Source organism: Ixodes scapularis, unplaced genomic scaffold (genome assembly GCF_016920785.2).
Source record: "Ixodes scapularis isolate PalLabHiFi unplaced genomic scaffold, ASM1692078v2 PGA_scaffold1__304_contigs__length_218370807, whole genome shotgun sequence".
Taxonomy (NCBI): Eukaryota; Metazoa; Arthropoda; class Arachnida; order Ixodida; family Ixodidae; genus Ixodes; species Ixodes scapularis.
The window spans coordinates 134510410-134531080 of record NW_024609846.1 but is presented as its reverse complement, the minus strand read 5'-3'; the positions used below and the strand labels follow the sequence as shown (position 1 = coordinate 134531080).

The following is a 20671-nucleotide window of genomic DNA, read 5'->3' as shown; positions in this document are numbered from 1 at the left end:
TCCATCATATTAACTATGTTGTTCGAACAGTCAATCAAAGATGCCGTTCTTCCTCTCGATTGGAAGATAGGGAAAATGGTACCTATACTCAAAGCTGGTAACAAGCATTCTGCTCATAATTACCGCCCAATCTCAATAACCAGCATACCTTGCAAGCTACTTGAGCATGTCATCTTCTCCCACATTGTCAACTTTTTACAGTCCAACAATTTTTTCAGCCCTTCGCAGCATGGATTTCAAAAGACATTTTCATGTGAGACTCAGCTTCTCTCTTTCACCCATGACCTCCATTGCATTCTCGATGGAGGATCCCAGGCAGACTGCATTTTCCTAGACTTTGCAAAAGCGTTCAATAAAGTGTCTCATAAACTTCTTATTTCGAAACTTTCCAAGCTTAACTTAGATTCTAACATACTTGCATGGATTCAATCTTTTCTGTCTGATCACTCGCAATTTGTTACTGTCAATAATAGTAACTCCTCTCTTGTATCCGTTACTTCCGGGGTTCCTCAGGGATCTGTTTAGGGCCATTGCTATTTTTAATTTATATTAACGACCTCCCGGTTAACATCTCCTCGTCTATTTGTCTGTTTGCTGACGACTGTGTCCTTTATCGTGAAATATTAGATAATCATGACACCAGTGTTCTACTGTCCGGCATTAACACTATCATCGAGGGGTGTGATTTATGGTCAATGAGCCTTAACACTCACAAATGTAAGTCTATGCGTGTATCTCGACAATCTTCTAACAATCCTATTTCTTTGATCAGGTTTATATGGAGCCGGTGTCATCTTATAAATACCGAGGCGTGCACATAACATCTGACCTTTCATGGAAGAGTCATATTCAGTATGTTTCCTCTAACGCTAACCGCATGTTAGTTAATGATCCAACGTTATTTTTTTTATCTTTGACGACCCGCGTACAGGTAATCAAATCACGCCAAATAAAAAAGTGTCCTGAGTTATTTTATGATTGTTTATTTTTATTTGCTATGAGTATAGTATGCGACAGCTTCTCGAGCTCTTTAATGCATTTACCAAACTTAACATTGCAGAAACAAAACAAAAAAAAAATATTGCACTGAACGTACTTTTTTTTCTCGCTAAAAAGGAGTAGGAGTGCTATTCTGAAGTAGGTTTGGACCGCAAAATGGTACTATAAAACCTCCATGTGAATAGGTGTTCCCTATCCTCCATGTTTTGCAAAAATAAACAGCTAAAAAGCCTGCAACCAGGTTCTAGACAAAACAATAAAAATAAATGCTTTTGTGCTAATTATTGGCTTAACGAAAATTGGGAATCTGTCATTTGAAAGTTTAAACAACTGGCGGTATAATAATAAAACGTAATACTAGGCATAAACCAGGACCGCAATAACAAAAAAAAAACTGCAACAGTTGTATTGTAAAATCATTTTCTCTTTACTACACTCCACCATATATCAGTGTTGCGGAGTTGCCACTCCGGAGTTGGAATGATTCCCGGAATCATTCCACATTTTCACGACCCCGGAATGGAATGGGAATGGAATGGCTGCAACGCTGAGAGGAATGGAATTGGAATGGAATTAGGTTCCTTTTGCTCGGAATGGAATGGAAATAAAAGGGGCACGGTTCTACTTTTTATTTTTTTAGTGTTCACGGTCAGCTAAACCTAGTCAGTCAGCGAGTCAGTTGCTCAGAAATAAAATGAGGGGGAAACTTCTAGCCCGCGTGGAGCCCTAACAGACTTACACGCAAAAGAAAAAAATGCAAAACAAAAAAACAAGCGTCAAATCAAAGAGCAAACGGGGAAAGGTGGGTAACGTGGCGCCTTTCACGGACGCGCAGGAGTCGGGCTCCGATGGCGTTACACGAGAGCGAAACAAGAAACCAAGCACCAAGCAAAAGAAAAGAGAGCGGCAAAGAAACAGCCATGAACAACTCGTCATCGTCCTTCTTGTCATGTTCTTTTTTTTTTTTTTGCGACGGTTTGTGGAATGGACGCGCGCGCACAGACTGAGATCTGGGAGCGGAAGCGACTCATAACTCGGAGAGCTCTGATAACTCGTTGACTCGGGCGCCGGCGAAAGATGATCAGGTATTGTTTTCTTATAGTTAGAGGAGCGTTGTTCAGCAGGCAGCCAACCCTGCTGCCTTCCACGTTCATCCGTGCGCACTCCTTTGAAGTGCGAAATGTGGATTAGCTTCGGCATTAAAACAAAGCAAGATTCACTTCCCTCTTCTCCTCTTGCACTTCGCTCTGAGGCTTGTTTTTTTATACTGCATTTGTAGTGTAAGTCCGCCTTTTACTTGGTCTTTGTTCCGATGCTTGTTTTCTGTGTTATATGTTTTAGTGGGTTGGGGTTAAAAGCAAGCTAGCGGATTCCCGCTCATTTCCTTTGACTTTAGTCTCTGCATACTTCGTTTCACCTTGCGGTGAACCGCTGCGGACGCTCCTAGGCAATCCAGCACCGTGAGCGGGACTGCAGGGTCACGCGACAGTGGAAGGCACTGGATTGGTTTCGATGGCTCTCGTGCTCTCTGTTGAAGTCCATCGTAAGGTGAAGTAGACTATCGTCACCGCTCTTGGTGTGACCGAACTGACTAGACCTGCAGAAAGACCGTTCCGCGCCAGACGAGGAGCGACCTCTGCTGTGAGGGCAACTGAGAAGGAGAGCTGGGTGCTAGCCGCCACTGAGGTTTTGACTCCCGCGCGTCTCGCCTGTCCGGTCTGCATTCGTGCTCCTTGTCCTGGACTCTGTTGAAGGCGGTGAGAAGTCAGTTGTACGGTGTTGTTGAGGAAACACGGGAATGTCAAATGGAACGGTGCTGCATTATCCGTTAATTGTATCTTGATGTGAAGAGCTTTGTCAACGCTGACTGCCCGACCCGTCGCCACAACGCGAACAACCGACACCGAGGTAGAAGAATGAATCGGTTGGTACCGTCTGCTGCCTGAACCCGCCACTCGATCAGCGCGAAGAGGAACATCACAATTCGGACGAGAAGACAAGATAAATACAGATCGAGTCATATCACCGTGCAAGACATTTTTCTCGCGAACAAAATAAACAAGCTGCACGCTGAAAGTTGTGCAACGAAACTATACACGGTGCAGTCGGCGTATATCATCGAACTTTATTCGCCATCTGAAGAGGAAACACGAGAATGAGTAGGCGAAGGGTTTTAAAGGGCAGGTGAACGAGCCAAAAACATTAATTGAATATGATAAAAAATATCGAGATTCGCAAAGCAAGCGTGAACTTATACGTTTTAAAACAGGTCTCCTGATATGGTCTGTACGGTCCCTCGTGCTGCGCCAGGTTGCATTCTGTCAGAGGATGTGTTCTTGCCGCTGTACATGGTGTCGCTTCTAGCAGTGTACTAGCCGTGTTGCTGCATTTGAAGAATACAGTAATATAGCTTATTTCTGCGCTACGCACGAACTGGATATTTTATGGTCTTATCAAACAAACACGCTGGCCGCGTATGTCCTAAAAGTCAAATGCAAAACAGTTAAAAAAAGAAAAGAAAATGAGTGGATTTAAGTTTTGATGTTTGTTGCAAGCCACGTGGTCTCGAGACCGATGTCTTAAACAAGCATTGACATATCAAGCGGCTTTCTTGATGTTTGCAGTACATTGTAAATAAACACTTTGTGCCACCAGCAGTCCGCTTGGTAAAATCAGTGCTTTTTTGAGGAATTTAGCTTTTTTTTTTTGCAATTGTCTCTGCATTTGATGTCAGCTTTATGCTGCTTATGCCGGCAACAGAATGCAGCTGTCAAGTGCCCATTTTTACGTTTAGGATTTAAAGCAATGGAATGTAACGATTCAGCCATTCCAGGAGTGAGAATGGCCCTAGTGGCTCCATTCCTAGGAGTTGAAAGGAATTGAATTATCGAAAGCTCGAATTCCCCGGAATGGAATTGGACTGGAATGGGGGTGCCCGTTCCGCAACACTGCCATATTAGGGCAGTGGGGCGTTTCGCATTTTTGGACGACTTCCCGACGCTTTTGTTGTAGTTTTCTTTCTATTTCAGTCGGACGGATGCTTCCGCTGCATGAGGGTCGGCGTAGTCTATCGACGTGCGACAAAGCAACGCTCCTCGCTGGAGCGAGTAATTTATTTCCAGGCTGATTCGCCGAGGAAAAGAAAGCGCGACGCGTCATTGCCAAAAATAAAGTTTGTATATCTTTTTTATAGAGGTCCCTAAGATGATGATCGAAGCATCAAAAAGGGCAGTAAAAACAAAACACAAAAAAGTATGAAAAACAAAAAAGTGACGTTCTTGGGCGCACGGTGCCGTCGGTTATCAAATCCTTCATCTGCATGACACCGCAAACAAACCGGATCGCACCTCGTAGAATCATCAAGTTTGGAGAAACTAAACAATGACCAGGGAAGACAAAATCAAAGAGAAGGCAAAATGCACTCTATCGCGGCGCCATTATACACGACTTCATCTGCTCATGTCTAGGTCTGGATGGCGATGCGAGCGCCATCTCTTGTTTTAAAATCATACTAAGTGAGGGTGGGGTTCCACCTTAAGGTGCAACCCCACCGTGCATGACGTTTTGGTGCTTTTTTGGCGGTTTATAACTTTCTCTCTAAGTATTGTACAATTATAAAGCTAATGTCAAATTAGAAAGCTGTTCTTCAACGATACTTTAATGTCTCAATATTGCGATTAATTTTAGTTGTTAGTTCATTATTCAGCTTTTAATAGACCACAATCTCAAATATTGAAAATATTATTTCTAGAGTTATAGCATCCCGTCGTCCACGATATTTTCCGTGAGCGTTCGGTTGAATATAATGAATTAATAGAGTAAGCAATTAACTGTACTTAATAATGTATATTTCAAGATAAAAAAAGTTCAAATGGTGTTATTTTATGGTGTTATAAAAACGAAATCACGTCAACTAATCCAAATTACGAGACATTAAATTTTGAAGAATCCTTCGATATTCCATTCTACAGAACTTCCATATTTATATATTACACGTTAAGAACGTTACTGGACCTCAAACTTTTCCGATTCAGTTACGGCGAATTGCAGCTTCCTAATATAAAATACAGATGGCGACACGAGTTCAAGAATAGATTGATGTGCATTTTCCCTCGTGTGCCGCTTGGAACGCCACGTGAAAGACGGAAAAAGGAGCCAGATGTCAGGGTGTCAGATGCCTGGATGCCAGCAGTGAGCAAGCCAGAGATCTCAGAGCAACAAGCGCCAGGCTCTGTGTGCACTACAGCTGCTTTTGCGCGCGTTCTACTGTGCGTCGGTACGCATGCCTGACGCGATCCAAAGAAATGGGCGCCATGAAAGGGAATTCGCCATTTTGATTTATGCCGCGTATACGAAAACATTTGAATGTCTTTATCACCTGCAAAAATAATTTTCGCAACTAAACTATGCTTGTCGGAATGGTTCGACTGTATTTTGTTTCAAAAATTACTTCGGTGGCTTTTAGGTGGCAATATTATTAAAACAAAACACAAATCATTAAAACGTTTCAGCGTCTTTGATCCAACGCGCTGGCCCATGTATCCATATTTGCCGGGTTTAAATATCGGCCGAGGTGCAAGCAATCTGACGGAGGCCAGTCTGAGGTTTCGGTTGCACATCAAAAGATCTCCATCCGCAATTTTTTTTTTTTTTTTTTGATTTGGGGCGTGTTAAGTGATTTTTGTTAGTTTGGCTCATAAAACCCTAAGATCTGAATATTTGCTTTGCTTCCTTAGTTTGAAGCGCAGCCAACGCTACGGTCTGATGAAGCCACTGAAGCAGTGCCAAGAGCGCGAGCTCACGGAGTTTGTTCTCTTTCTGTTCCTGTGCGATCGGGCTAAACTAGAGCCACTAAATAACAGACATGTACAAGTTCGTCATAAAAGTAATTAAGTTAAGTTACTGAGTATTGAAGTCAAAAGTAATTTCAGTAGAGTAGAAATTACTCAAATAGAAGTAATTGAGAAGAAAATTACTAATTACCGTAAAAAAGTAGCGAATTACTTTTTAAAGTTACTTTCTATAGGTTTTTATGGTAAAAAGAAAGAACAGAGGTTTTGATCCGTTAGCGAAATTCTGGTAACCACATGTTAATCGTTTTTGTTTTTTTTCACAGAAATGTTTTAATAGCTGGTTCTGCTTTTGAATGCTTAATTGTTTTGTACTTTCTTGTTTGTTTGGTCAATGATGTACTGCGAATGTGTCGTTTCTACTTTGAGGTTGAGCACTGTCTGAGCTTGATTTTTTAGACAGTGTTTGCTTGTTTACAGTGTTGCGTAAAGTACATCTAAAAAGTACTTGGAAGTACAAAGTAAATGAGAGGTTATGTACTTCAAGTAAAGTAGTAAGTACACCGCGGTGCAATGTAATTGAAGTAAGGTATATAAATACAACATATTTCAAGGTAAAGTACAAGCACTTTTAACACAATTTTTTATGATGCCCTTTCATTCGCTGTACAGTGTTTTTTTAACTGGTATGCATTGCTCCAGGGGTAATCGGGGGTGCATCAGTTTTTTACGAAAATGGCAGCATATATTGTATAAGATCAAGTCGCCAGAAAGTAGTTGTTTTACTCTCGCTGACGAGCTATTTGACACAATCAATTCATAAGGCAATTATTTGTGTCGGTCTTATAGCCGCCATTACTTCACTCAGAGAAATAACCAGATGACGTCTTGAAAGAGCGCGTTTTCACACGACGATACGCCATTTTTTGTTTTCAAATTCGGGGAATGTGCATTGAAGTCGGGAATTTTACTTTCTTCGGAAAATACAAGTACATGTTCAGATAATTCACTTCAAGTAAAGTACAATTTTTCTAAACAGTAGTACTTTAAGTACCATGTACATAGAGAAACGTCCCAACAGTGCTTGTTTATTATTTTTATATAAAAACGTCGGGAGAATTACTACAGGTTTCTCGAACGATCTTCGAATCTTTGAAGATCTGCTAATTCTGAGTTTTGGGAGGAAAGGCGACGCAAAAAGGTAATCTTTGCTTTCCCCTTTAGCACGCGATTCTTCCAGTACAGCAGAAACTACGGGAGCAACAGATGAGTTTCAGAGCAGGTACTGCATTTTGTTGCCTCCTTTCAGTGAGGATGCAGTGTGTGCACGTCCTGTAGTGGGAAAGAGTTTCTACGTTGAGGAGAAGCGGGGACAAGCCCTTTCTTCAAATGCGTCAAGTCTCCTTAAGCTTCGGGACACAGAGAAACGCCAGTATTCGGCGCTAATCCCGCAGTTACTCGGCCTCTCTTGCGTCGTGTCTTTTCACTCCCCGCGCCTCGCAGCGGTGTTGTTGCAGTGGGGGGAGGGGGGGGAGACGTGAAAATTTTGGGGGATTTCAGACTCTCCAAACCATTTTCTCCCCCCCCCCCCCTTTTCCTACGCCGCATGCTTCCCCCTCTTTGCAAATATCAGCTGCTCTTCCAACATCTTACCTCTTTTGTGCATGAATGTTTGTTGATAGGCAAAACAACCACTAAAATTCGAGAGTAATTTGTAACTCGTGTAGAAGTTACCCATAAAAAGTAATTAAAGTAAATTACTAATTACCGAAATAAAAATGTAATTGAAAGTTAATAAACTACTCAGAAAAGTAGTTAAACTACAGTAACTTGAGTAGAGTAGTTAAACGACATACAAGTATGCTAAATACGCTACGCTTCATACACACCTTGGTGCTTAAAATGATGGTTGTCAGTTATCTGAAGCTTTATCTGAAATCACAGGAAACACTTTTCTGTACTCCACAAGTGTTTAAACAGCTCGCGACAAAGCAAAGCAATATTGTGTGAGTATCCTAACACTGAAACTAATGCTGAGGAAGTCGCACTTTTGAATCATGACGATTGGCAGTTGTGTTTGCTTTATACTAACCACCAAGATGGCGGCGCTCACAACAATATCGGGGAAAGACTGTAAGCGTGGCTCATTTCGTTTAGCTCACTTTAAGCTAAGCCGAGGACGGTGGGGGATCGTTGGCCGAGGGTTTTCTAGCACCGCAGATCAGAGCACGCGGAGAAATGCGCGAGCTCCGCATTTCTTAACGATAAATGATTCAATCATATGCGAGGAGCGTGGTGGATGACGTTATATGGAAGAGAAGGTCATTAATATACATATGAAATAAAAGCGGACCCAAAACGCAGGCCTGCTGAACACGTGGTATTACCGTGGAAAAGGGGGGGGGGGGGGGGGAGTTCGGTGATTGGTTCTGCCCCAGGCAGACAGCCTCTTTACGGTGATTAAGGAATTCAGCTATCCAGTGAATAATAGAAAGGTGAATATTTAGTTCAGAAAGTTTGTACAGAAGTCGTTGGTGAGGAATCGTGTCTTGTGCTTTTGAAAAATGAATGAAGATGGCGCCAGTCGGGTGAGACGAGTGAAAGTTGATATGCAGGTCCGAAACGAATTAAAGAGGTTAAGTCTCGGATGAACGCCCCCTCCTGAAACCACGCTGATTATTACATAATCATTAATTTTCTGACATATAGTTTACGATGTGGGAGTAGACGACATGTTCCCTAATTTTGCAAGGCACACTAGTTAATGATGTGGGTCTATAAGTAGATGAGTCGTTTCTATTCCTGGTCTTAAAAATAGGTGAAACTCTCCCGAACCTCCAGTCCGCGGGAAGGGTAGTTAAGTCGAGCGATTGTTGGAATCGGATCATACAAGAGACACGGTCTGCAGACACGATGACAAGATTAGGGAGTTTTAGGGAACCGTTTTTGCCCATCCGATAGGGTACGATGGGTCCTCCGGTACGAACTGCGCATGCGCTGCCACAGAAGACTTGTATATGCGCAGTTCGTACCGGAGGGCCCATCGTACCCTATCGGATGGGCAAAAACGGTTCCCTAAAACTCCCTATTACCTGCGGACACTCCTCAAGCATACGTTCGACGCGCATGTTGGCTTCGTGCTTCCATGTTTACTCTTGAAACATCTCGGCAGGCAGTTTTTCTACGACAAGTGTGACCGTCACGTAAGAAAGAAACACACCTCGGACGGTGTCTGCACACTTCCATTTCTACGATGAATGTGTGGTGTTACTGCGGCTTTGGTGTGAAACGGAGTATAAAAAAAAAACTGATGCAACGATGCCCGATTTAGAAAATCCTCACTGAACCTGCATCTTCGTTCGGAGAAATGTTGTTACACGTTTATTGCGCGGCCGCAGCACGGTCCTTGCGTTTCTTGACGCAGACGTGGCAGAGTTCAGCGAGCCACATGAGAGCCACCAGAAAGCACCCGGAGCCAATCATGTACAGGAGTCCATCGTAGGAACCAACGTGATCTTTGAAGTGACCTGCACAAGGAAGATGCAGAAAGATGTCGCATAAATTAGTCGCGAACACTACTAACTGGCGTTCTAATAAGAAAGATAGAATATGTCAAGAACAATACAAGAGTAAAATAGTAAAAAAACGAAGAGACTACGAGCGCTAGACGATGCCAAATTCGGAAGAGATATCAAATACATAGCAACAGCGCCATATCACAAAAATTGTTAGGATTGTTTTCCTATATAATCACTGCAAAGACGAGAAAGGCAGGAAGGAGGTTCAGTTGTCCCGCGCCCAGCACGAGCTTCCTACCTTTGACAACGCTTCGCCGTCTCGTGCACCTCGAGTTCGCGCGCGTAGCCGATGCACGGCGGTAGGCATGGAGCGCGTGATAAAGGCAATGTTGTAACCAGTCTTGGGTAGTAACGCGTTACTAGTAACGCGTTACTGTAACTTCGTTACTTTTTTGGTAACTTGTAACTGTAACGAGTTACTTTTTAAAAATGTAACTTGTAACTGTAGTTCTATTACTTGTTTCTGAGGTAACGATGAAAGTAACGACGTTACTTTTGTCGTTACTTTCCAGTGTTTTATGAATACTATATCACTGAACGAGTGCAATTTAGCCATTCCTTGCACTTTCCAAATAGTCTATTCCGACATTTCGAGTGTCAAGTTGGTCTTGCACAAAGTTGTGAATACGTTCTTTCTCGCGAGTCACGACCCAAATATAGCCACGTATACATTTAATGAAAAAATATCTAGTTATCTTTACGCACGCGCTTGTACTTTGTGACTCAACACTTACATCTTAGTGTCTTGAAGCACTACTGATGTTGTGGTGTTTTTTTTTCTCTGCAAACGTATTTTAATCGGGGGAATCAACTGTGAAACAACAATACACGGGAAGGACACTGTGCATGTCGCGTATTTTGATTAGCGCCACTACTCCGCACTGCGCATGTTTCGTATTTTGGTTTGCGCCACTACTGTGGCATGGAAACTTTCAAACACTAACTTCGAGAGGCAACTGCTGCTAAGTTACAATATAAAGTAAAAAGCGTACTTTTTAATTTTATGCAATAAAACGTTGTGAGGGGCGTTTTCTGATTTTTTCTAAATTTTTTGTGTTATAGAAAAGTAACTGAAAAGTAACGTCGTTACTTTTTAAAAGTAACTGTAACTGTAACGAGTTACTTTTTTGTTGCGGTAACTGAAACGGTAACTTCGCTACTTTTTACAAAAAGTAACTGTAACTGTAACGAATTACTTTTTAAAAGTAACTTACCCATGACTGGTTGTAACCAGGATTTTTTTTTTTTTTCAGACGTTCGAAAGACACGCCCTGCGGTTCTCAGCGTGTCACTATGCATCTTTCCAAGATAGGCTCGAGTCCAAGATAACGTTTTCCGCATGTTCACTGGGTTGGATGCTCGTCTCTCCACGGTGTCCCTGCTAACCCTAACCGAGGGGGCTCTTATTGCAGCCTACGTAGGTGCCATTCCAGACACTGCTGATTGCAAAACAATCGAGTTTTTCTTTTTTGCGTTTAATGGTGAATATAGTTTCTTAAGGAAATTAAGAAAGCATTGTATACCCTCTTTGCCAATAAAAACAAGTAACTCTAAGTTACTTTTGCCGAGTATACGCGCACGACAGAAAGGATGCGACTGGAATGTTTGTTTCATTTTACGTAATTGCTGACACCGTCACCCGCTCAGCCTTCTCAGTCGGCAAAGTTCTTAATTGTCAAAAACAATTGACAACAGATGATAAGTCCAAAGGCATGGGTATTTGCTGCGCACAGATTACGCATGCATTTACAGATTTTTACGACAGGTCTCATATATCCGTGTCTTGACGCTCAAATAATATATTCTATGTACCACACGATGCCGCGTTATCTAAACGGGGGTTTATTTGATAAACATCTCAAACAACACAGCGTCACCAGTCAACTGTATGGACGTAACTCACTTCACGGCGATCAGACGGAATACAATAGGAACTCGAATCTGGTCACGTTTGGAGAGAGCTTTCATATTGCAAAGCACCAAAGCTAAAGAACAAACGTTACTACCCGTGACTCCTACCCGAATTCAATTAATTATCAATGGCGAAGGTCAAGAACTCTCTGTTGATTATCTTGGCAGAAAACTGTTCTCATTGTTCGCAGCGTCATGTGTCGCGGGCCGTTTGACTTTTTCCATTCGTTTGTATCCCTGCAATTTCGAGCAGAAAGGCTTGGATTGGAAACATCAGGTTATTACCGCTGGTTTGTGCCGTGGAAGTGAAGGCAAAAGGAATACGTAGGCATAGATAAAGCAAAAAAAGTCACAACTTCCAAGAAAGGTGGCAAACTCGGAATGCACGACTCAGGTACAGAGCTCAGCTAATCAGGTTTTAACAGCCCAAGATGGTGGCAAACACTTTCTAGCTACTAGGTATCGCGAGAGTGGCGCTAGTTGAATCATTATCAAAAACATGGCGGCGGCCTACGAGTGTCTTTTGCAAAGTTGTGTTGTTACTTTCATGCTGCCAGCTGGCCATTCTAAAGCCGAGAATCGGCAGAGTTACATAGTGCCTGCGTAGCTTTCCCCTGGGTGACGTTAATGATATTAATATATCATTGTATGGCTTATAAGTTATTTCACATAAACCAGCGTTGAAACATAGTTACTTCGAAACTGGAAGGGGGGGGGGGGGGGGGGGATGATGGACTTTCAGTCATTATTTTCGTAGTGGTGGTATTCCCACATTACACCCACCCCTACTCTCCCTATGGTGAACTTCTGCAGCCCCCCCCCCCTTACCCTCTCGTATATATATTGTCACGAATGACAAGTGATGAGGCGATAATAAGTGCATAAACTAAACGTTTAATGGGGCGAACTTGTGCCCAAAAATAAAAAGGGAACAGAAGAAAGCAGAGCGTCGCGGGCACGCTGAAAGACAGCTTTTTTGTTTGTTTGTTTTGACACGTAAGCTAGAGACATGTTTCGGCATGGCAGCATGGCAGTCATTCTATCGTAGTAGTAGTACTAGTAGTCGTTGTAAGTATTGAGCGTTTAAAAAAAAAGCTTAAACCCCAGAACACTTTTTTTCATGGGGATGGAGATTGTCTATAACTCTAATTAGTCTCAGATGTCACACAATCAAAGAAATTTCTTATTAACTCGAATAATCGATACGCTGTTTATAACCAAACATGTGCGAACATTTTCGTGCGAAGCATACGGATAGCCAATCATCGCAATCGACAGAAGCAACCCATAGGCAATTACGGGGCGGAGATAACCTCTTCGGACGGAAACGCTATCTACGCAGATCGAACTTACGTGGAGTATCTTTATCACAACCTAGGCTTACTAAGAACTCATCGATCAACTCCATATGCGCTCCGTTGGAAAGTTGATGCGCGCGCTTATAGGCAGTGAATCCACTACTTGATGCGGTAAATGTCCTTCGCAAGTAATTGAAGTTTCCTCTCCATCAATAAACATTTGATAGATGCATAAGGTTATAGTCAGAGAAAGTTGACTGTGACTCCTTTAGAACAGGTATTGGTCGTGACAAGGTTCATGCAAAACAGCCTTCATACACGTTGTAATCACTGATAACTTAAGAAACGGAGTGCATGGTGAATGCCGAGCATCTTATTATCGCTGCGCAGCCAATGGGATTGTGGCATTAACCTGATAAGAACGCCGGGCGAATCAACGAGCAAGAAGTGTAAAGCGTTTCTTATGCTGTCTCTGACTGTAGGCCATACTTACCTGTGATCTTGGGGCAACCAAAGTAGGCGGCACCCATCACGAACCGGCATATGCCCATGGTGACGCCAAGGTTCTCCACACCAAGATGGTCGGCCAGCAGAGGACCGAAGAGTACTACAAGGGTGCCGCACGCCCACCCCAAGAGCGCGCATAAGGCCAGGGCTGCCGGGTACGAGTGCACCCAGGGCAGTGACACCACCAGACTACCCAGGAGAACGGAGCTGAGCCCCATCATGGCGCGTCGGTCCATGAAACCCTTGTCGGAGAGTACGCCCGACAATAGTCGCGCACCGGCGTCACCAATGGCGGACACCGAGAGGAACACAGCACCGTCCTGTCTGCTGAAGCCCTTCTCTTCTGCTAAGTCCACGAGTATCACGAAGACTAGTGTGGCGTATACGGAGAACATGCACGTCACCGCCACCATGTAGAAGACGGGCACCTTGAGGAACGAGAGGTGCGATGTCCATTTCCGCTTCGTGCTGTGAGAGTTGATTTCTGCAGTCCCGCTGCTGTTGTCGAGGGAGTTTCTGACGTGTCGGCCGCCATTCACTGCCGAATTGTAAGAAGCTTCAATCGTGTTCATCGGCTGAATAACGTCGTGAGAGGTTGTCTCTCCGTCCTTGAGGAGAGCTCCCTCTACGTCGTATTCTGTCAGTTGTCCACCATTCGCAGAAGGTTCACCAGAAGCTCCGACGACGTTTGTCGGAAATTTGTCGGTGACTGGAAGCACCTTGGAAGCCCTCACGGACACCCATGGCGGAGTCCTGTAGAACAGCGAGCTAACCAGGCCGTTCAAGGCTAGACCACCGGTGATGAGGAAGGTCCCGCGCAGTCCGTACGCTTGAATGAGGATGTCCATCAGCGGAGGAAAGACGAAGGCTGCCAGAGTTCCACCCGTGTAGTAGATGCCGAAGCCGGAACCCCGGTAGCGGAGGAAGTACTGTCCAATCACCACGTCGTTAGTCACCATCACGATTCCCATGCCAATGCCTGGTTTGACCATAAAAAGAAATGATGTGACTTTCGGCTGTAGGACCGTTCGCCGAACGATAATTCGTCACGTGTCAACTGGTAGCGGGGCTTTTCGTCACATTGGGCGATTCGCCATAGGGCAGTTCGTCTCTATAACAATTCGTCAAACTATTAACAGATGTTCCTTATTATCGTACCATTTCTGACCTTCACCGAGCATAGTTATTCCAAGAGAGTACAATTACCAGGAACCCCGCTCCCTTCATTTTATTTCTTGACACAAGAAGGCGGCTTTTTTACTATTTTCTAATGGATGATGACTAATTACGTCATGTCCATCAGAATCTTGGCACCTCTCTTTTGTCACTAATGGAAAACAAATTAATTTCAGATTGCTATGCAATTGTGGGGCTTTGCGTGAAACGTTTCGGTCGCTTTCCGTGCCGCCCAAGCGTTATCTTTGTTGCGCATGCGCGGTCTGCGCCACGCAGGTGGATGAGCTACATTCTCTCCGTGCCTCTTATGTGCAGTTTGGGTCAAGCATGTGCAGTATCTATGTCGCGCCCCTAAAAGATTTATATTCTACGCTTCCAAAGTGAACTAAAATGTTTACCAACATTTAAAAAAAAAGCTTTCTAAAGAAAACACTTCACAGAAGCTAAATCCCAAAAGCGACCGAACGCTAAAAAAAAATGTCGGGGCGCCAATCTATACGCTGTGAAGGTGATTGGCTAGTGAAGCTGCTGTATCAACTGCAACGATTGCACACTGCACTATACCATATGATTGACGAAAGAAAAGTAAATGCACTGTACCAAAAGTGTTTACATAGACCCTTTTCATGGCAAACGCCACAAGGCGACACTCCTAGTCTTTGACGTCCCAGGGAACTTCCGGTTCATAAAAATATTGAACAATGCCCACCTCAACACTGTTGCTGCACTGCTACTGCTTGAAACGTTGATGAAGCGTTATCAATTGTTCAGGTGAACGCCAAGAAAACGAAGAAGCGCGATATCTATTAAAAATTTTCGAATATTCTTGTAAACCAACTTAAATCCTCCAAGACAGGGTTCGGACACACACAGCCCGCGAACTGCATGCGGCCCGCAAGGCAATTTTATGTGGCCCCCGGCGCGACCCCAGAAAGGGACCCTCCCTGCAGTGCAAGCGCCACACAGAAGTTAGGACCACAAATGAAGTTAGACAGGAAGAAGGGGCTCGTCCAATTGGCATTGTCCGGCATCCCCCTGCTTGGGCAGAAAACGTTTTCACTTCCTTTTTTGCCTTTCTTTTCTCTGCCATCCCCCCTCTCCCCGTCTTCGCGACTTGCCGTCCGGCCCCCTCCGTGTCGGCTTCGTGACGACTCGGCTCGCAGCTGCAAAAGGTTGCCGACCCCTGATCCAAGACATTAAACTGTACAGCCGAAGGCACTCGTTAAATATCCAACGTTGTTTTCCGTGTAGCATTTATGCTTTTTAGCACTGGTGACGTAAGCAAGCTCGAGAGGCTTGCAAAGACAGAGCGACCGGAAGTCGCTTGGGACGCAAGCGGCAGTTCATGTTTGTAAACTGCAAAAAGGTCATAATGTGAAAGGCTAGTGAAGTCACCCCCACGTCGCAAGCTGCCGTCGCGCGGCAGCGTGCGCAACAGTAATATTTACCGCGAAACGTATGCGGTGAGCGCTACGTGCTTCGCAGTGTCATCAGGAGAGCATTATCACAAATTATCTAGCTCTGATGCTTGTATTGTGCGTGTTTTTTAGTAAAACTAATACTGTGCTGTATGTTGTATGCGTGATGTGCACTTTTCGCTTCAATCGCCGAAGGTGTTCTTTTTTTCTTTTTTTTTTCTTTTTGTCAGTACGACAACACTTAACATTTTAGATATCCGACCTGTGAGTCATATACAGCTTCGCTGTAAAAACCAGTACGCGGGTAACAAGATCTTCAAGCAATTTTCCCGGTTTTTCGACGAACCGAATCGCCCTGTGTCGAATTGTCCTATGTAACGAACAGCCCTACTATGAGTTGCCCTATTACGAATTGTCTTTCGACGAATGGCCCTTATCCCGTGATATTCGGCATTCAATATTTTGATTACAAGTTACTGTACCGAGGCACATCACTTAAAAAGTGAGTATATAATATAAACTGCAGATGATGTGGATTGTTATATGCAGAGAATCGGCATTTGATGATTGCAGTTATTGCATTGTAATAGAGCAAGACGACAAAAACAAAATTATGTAGTTTTATTTTTCTAAAAACCTTTGGGTGCCTACTGCACTTAATAGGGCTACTTTGGCGTTTTCGCCATAGTCCACGATTTTCTTGAAAATTTTCTAAACACACCAAAAAACATCGCTTAATAGTCACCAAAATATTGGGCTAAATATTTTTTTCGCGAAGTTATTGAATGGACAATCTTGGGTCCTCGCCGTGTTTCTTTTTTTAAATATTTTTTTTAAGTGAAGGTTTCTACCGGCAACAATGAAAAAATGATTTCAGCGGAACGCAGGGGTTCACTCTTTGGACTGTAGACTTTGCTCCCAACTGATTACAAGCAGTTTCATGATGTCAAATGGATGCTTTGGAAACCCGCTTAATCACCCGCGCAGCAGAACGAAACAAATGCTCGGCATAGTCTACTTTTAAATTGTTATTTTTAACCTGCAAGCCTGCCTTTTCCTGACGTCATGACACTGAAAAGCGCGGGTATATATGAATGTTGGTTTAGGCATAATTTTCACTTGCCAATTTCACACATACAAAAAAAAACTATTTTGAATTTTTCATTACAAAATAGCATACCGGAAAGAGTATAGGCCGAAGATTCCAAAATATAGTTTGTTGGGATAGCTCACGAAATCCCCGGAGGGTAGTCGTTGAATGCGTTTACTTCAGGTTTTCAAAGCGCATTTGTGCATATTTTTCCTTGATCAGTTGACCTATGAATTCTGCTACACGGACTGGTGACAAAGGGTAAACTAACTTAATTCTTTGTCTGCCCTAGCTCAAGGTGCTAAATTTTTACTAACCCGTCTGCTTCCAAATGATTACTCGATCGGTTTGCCCCCAGCTATGAAACACGTCAGTGCACTTCTAGTGTTAAAATGCCGGACCTATTATGTTGTTAAGGAACGCTAGACAACACTCACCATTCAAAACACCGAGGAGGGCAAACACGGCGGTCATGTCTTCCGCAAAGAAGCAGAGTATGGTACTGAGGGCCAAGGTGGAAGAGCCCACGAGCGACAACGTCCTGAGTGCCAGATACTTGGTCAGAAGCCCGACAACAGGGCCTAGGTGGGAGTCACAAGCAATAGTCAGTGTCATAAGCGGTGCTTAATTTGCGCCTAAAGAGCACAACATTGCGACTGGTGACCGCACGCCAAGTAGGTTAAGGTTTTCACACTACACACGAGGTATATTTTCGAATGACCCGTTTAATTTTGAGTTTCATGCTGTTGAAAGCAGCCGCATCAAATAAGTAGATGTAAAAACTTCCGTGCCAAACTTCCATGCTTCAACCATTTCGGTGTTCGATGCCCAATACGCTTTGTGCCGTTCGTTTTCTCCTGTGTCATTTGCCCAATTGATCTGTCGTTTTCGGTAAAAAAAGAAAAGAAAGTCAGAGGCAGAGCTAATTAATTCTTGAAAAACATCTATTTCCCTCATTCATGAATAAAGAAACGCAAAACGTTATTCTAAGGTGTGGTGTGTGTCTTTCTAAAATCTGTGTCAAGCATCATCAGCAAGCGCACAACAGAGCATACAAGGAAAGCGTTCATCGTGCCAAGTTTTGCTTGAGATGCACAACCGCGGTAGGCACATCAGTAAGCTGCCGATCGACGTTCAGTTTAACTCGAACCGCTTAAAACAAAAGCTCTTGCTCGGTTTGGTGGTAGAAATGAGATTGTAATTTGCTGGTTCAGGCACAGGACTAACCAAGAAGTAAAAATTTGAAACATAATAAGCAACTCCCCGAAATTCGCTAGTTGTCAGTGACCAGACACGTTAATAAAGCAGTCCGCGAAAGATTGTACGACTTCTGTACCTGTATAAGCAGAATATAAAAGCGAGGGTTTATGATCGACAGCTGAGAACATGTCGCTTTCTTCAGGTGCAGTTCAACAGACATCGGAAGCGATGGAATACTTACCAAGCATGCAGGCTATGCTGAAGCTGATGCTGATGGTCCACGTAGCCTCCTCCCTGGTAGCCCCGTAGCTTTTCACAAGGGCCACAAACACCACGCCGCCCGAGCGCCTCAACAGGCTCAGCCAGAGGATGTTCCATCCGGCAGCGCAGGCCACGAACCAGGAACGAGGCCCGTCAGGCCCTCGGCGTTTGGACCGCCACGTCATCGTGACGTCCACTCGGACTGCCGCTGTCTTCGGCCAACCTCCTGTTTCATCCGTGGTGTCTACTAAGGAATGGTAACGGAACATGGCGAATTCAGTTATAATTGCCATTCAATAACTAAGAACGTATGAGCGCGGCATATCCTGACCATCTCGGTATCACCGGGTGGTTCATTTTAGTCGTAGCATCGTCCGATTAACAAGAATCTCGAACAAAAGGCGAAAAAAATATGAAAGCCGTTGGTGTTAGCCACATTCTATCGGTCTGATACAGTTAGCGCAAAATAAAATAAAAACTAATCTTTAGACGTGGTACATCTTAACTGTCCGGTAACGGAAGCTATATATATATATGTATAGTGTGTGTGTGTGTCTGTGTGGATTGTGCGTGTCTGTGTGTGTCACCAGAGATAGGGCGAATTTTTTTCCTTTCCGCGGCTACGGTATGAAGTTTCAATTCCATCCGGCTTAGTATAATTTTTTGTTCACTTTGCTGGCTTTATCTCCACATCGCCTGCAGTCCCTCTGTGTCCTGTGGTAGTGTGGTGCTTGCCTTCTTTTTGTAATGAAGCTCCCAGACCGATCACTTCTGGGTGCCATGATTTCACCATTTATAATTGTTGGTGTGCGCCGAACTTTTCAGACTGCCTTTATATCTCCGGTTGAATGCTTAAGACTTTCACGATGTAGAACTGCAGATGATGTAGGGATGTGTTTTAGAGAACAAGGAAGAATACTGTCCCTAATTAAATCATTTTTGTGCTGGTTATAAGACGGTGTTGTCCTCATTCCTTCTGTTCCTGGTCTCAAGGTTTCCCAGTATGACTGGTTTTATGCTGCGTTATTTTTTAGTGCATTTAGACCGTGTTTAAATACAAAGTTAAGACGTTTAAATTTCGTAAAGCTACCTTCTTGTTTTGTCTTGGTTCATCATGGCGGAATTTTATTCCGGAAATTTGTTAAATTGTTATCGCTGTAGAAGTCGCGTTACTCGCGACTTCTACAGCTCTTGTGTATCTAAGTTATTTCGCTTGCTAGTTTCATTGAGGTCACAATCCACTCACATGGCGTCTGTTGAGCATTCATATTATGCTTCGTCTCAAATTAAGTCCAGGCGCAACCGACGTTACGAGGTAATGGGAACAATCAAGCAGCTTCAAAAGCGCGAGTCATTATGTCTTTTTTTTGTTTATGATTGGTTCAGCGAAGATAGAACACGTACAGAAACATGACGAACACCATGATGGTGCGCTTTTGGCAATGTCTGATTGGTCCCATCAGCTCGAAGCACCGGCTTCGTCTGGACATTGGGGGAAATGTAGTAGAGAGTTTCTACTGCTGAAGTTCGACGGCAGTTTTTTAACTTCTCAGTCTCGGGTCATTATTTACACCTGCGTGAAACGGAAGCTGTGACAATTATTATACGTCATATTTTGGGTTGCGAGAATCCGTTTTGGGGCCTATACTGCGCTACTCCCTAATTAATGATTCTGTCAATAGCTGCCAATATGCAGAGGTATCGTATTACACGCATTACTCCTATGTTATTTTCCCGTTCTAATCCCGACATCTTCAGATAACACAAAGCGATTTAATACTTAAATTATATACGTGACTCGTTATAAATGATGGGAATTGTATATTTAAATGGAAATATGCTATTCGTACAAAAAGAAATCAGATACTTCATTCTAACATTGACATTGTTTCACTCGTACAAGCTAGGAAACGTTGAATCTCTTACATTCCTGGGTGTTTGGTTTCATGAGACCTCATATTGGAAAGTTCTGTAACCAAGTGGAGTTGAATACGGTCCAGACCAATGTGCATATTGTATGAATTAAGATACGAACATGAACAAAATGTGAAACATACCATGAGAAAGGAAGACGACGAAGCTGCTGAACGGTACGTTCGTGGTTTTGTTACTCCTCAATTTTCGTGAAATAGACAACATTAACAAAACACAGCATCGCATCGTCGCAAACGATACCTTCTGGTGTACCTCGCCGTACCTCCACCCGCAAATCTGAGCTGCAAGAAGCGCACCTCGGCGGGCGGCGGGCTGACAGCGCAAGATGTCGGCCCACCGACCAACGAGGTACCAACTGCCAACCGTTTTCAACTCCTCCCGGAAGAACAAGGCGAATCTACCTCTTTACAAGGACCTGGAACCTTAATTGAAAGCAGACAAACAACAGTCACTGCAAACAACGCCGAGGCTCAACGCCGGGTAAATATATCAGACAAACACATGAAGA

The 20671-nt window shown here is 43.6% G+C and overlaps 1 protein-coding gene across 1 annotated transcript; it reads right to left on the bottom strand.

The window, feature by feature from the left end:
• Nucleotides 1-9132: 9132 nt before the first annotated feature.
• Nucleotides 9133-18558, bottom strand: LOC8042093 (monocarboxylate transporter 9-like). The gene is made up of 4 exons (XM_029987853.4): nt 18209-18558; nt 17205-17348; nt 13070-14062; nt 9133-9316 (listed from the first exon to the last, which is right to left on the bottom strand). The coding sequence occupies exons 1-4, from the start codon at nt 18519-18521 to the stop codon at nt 9171-9173; spliced, it is 1596 nt and encodes a 531-aa protein (XP_029843713.4). The 5' UTR covers nt 18522-18558; the 3' UTR covers nt 9133-9170.
• Between the last annotated feature and the right edge of the window lie 2113 nt (nt 18559-20671).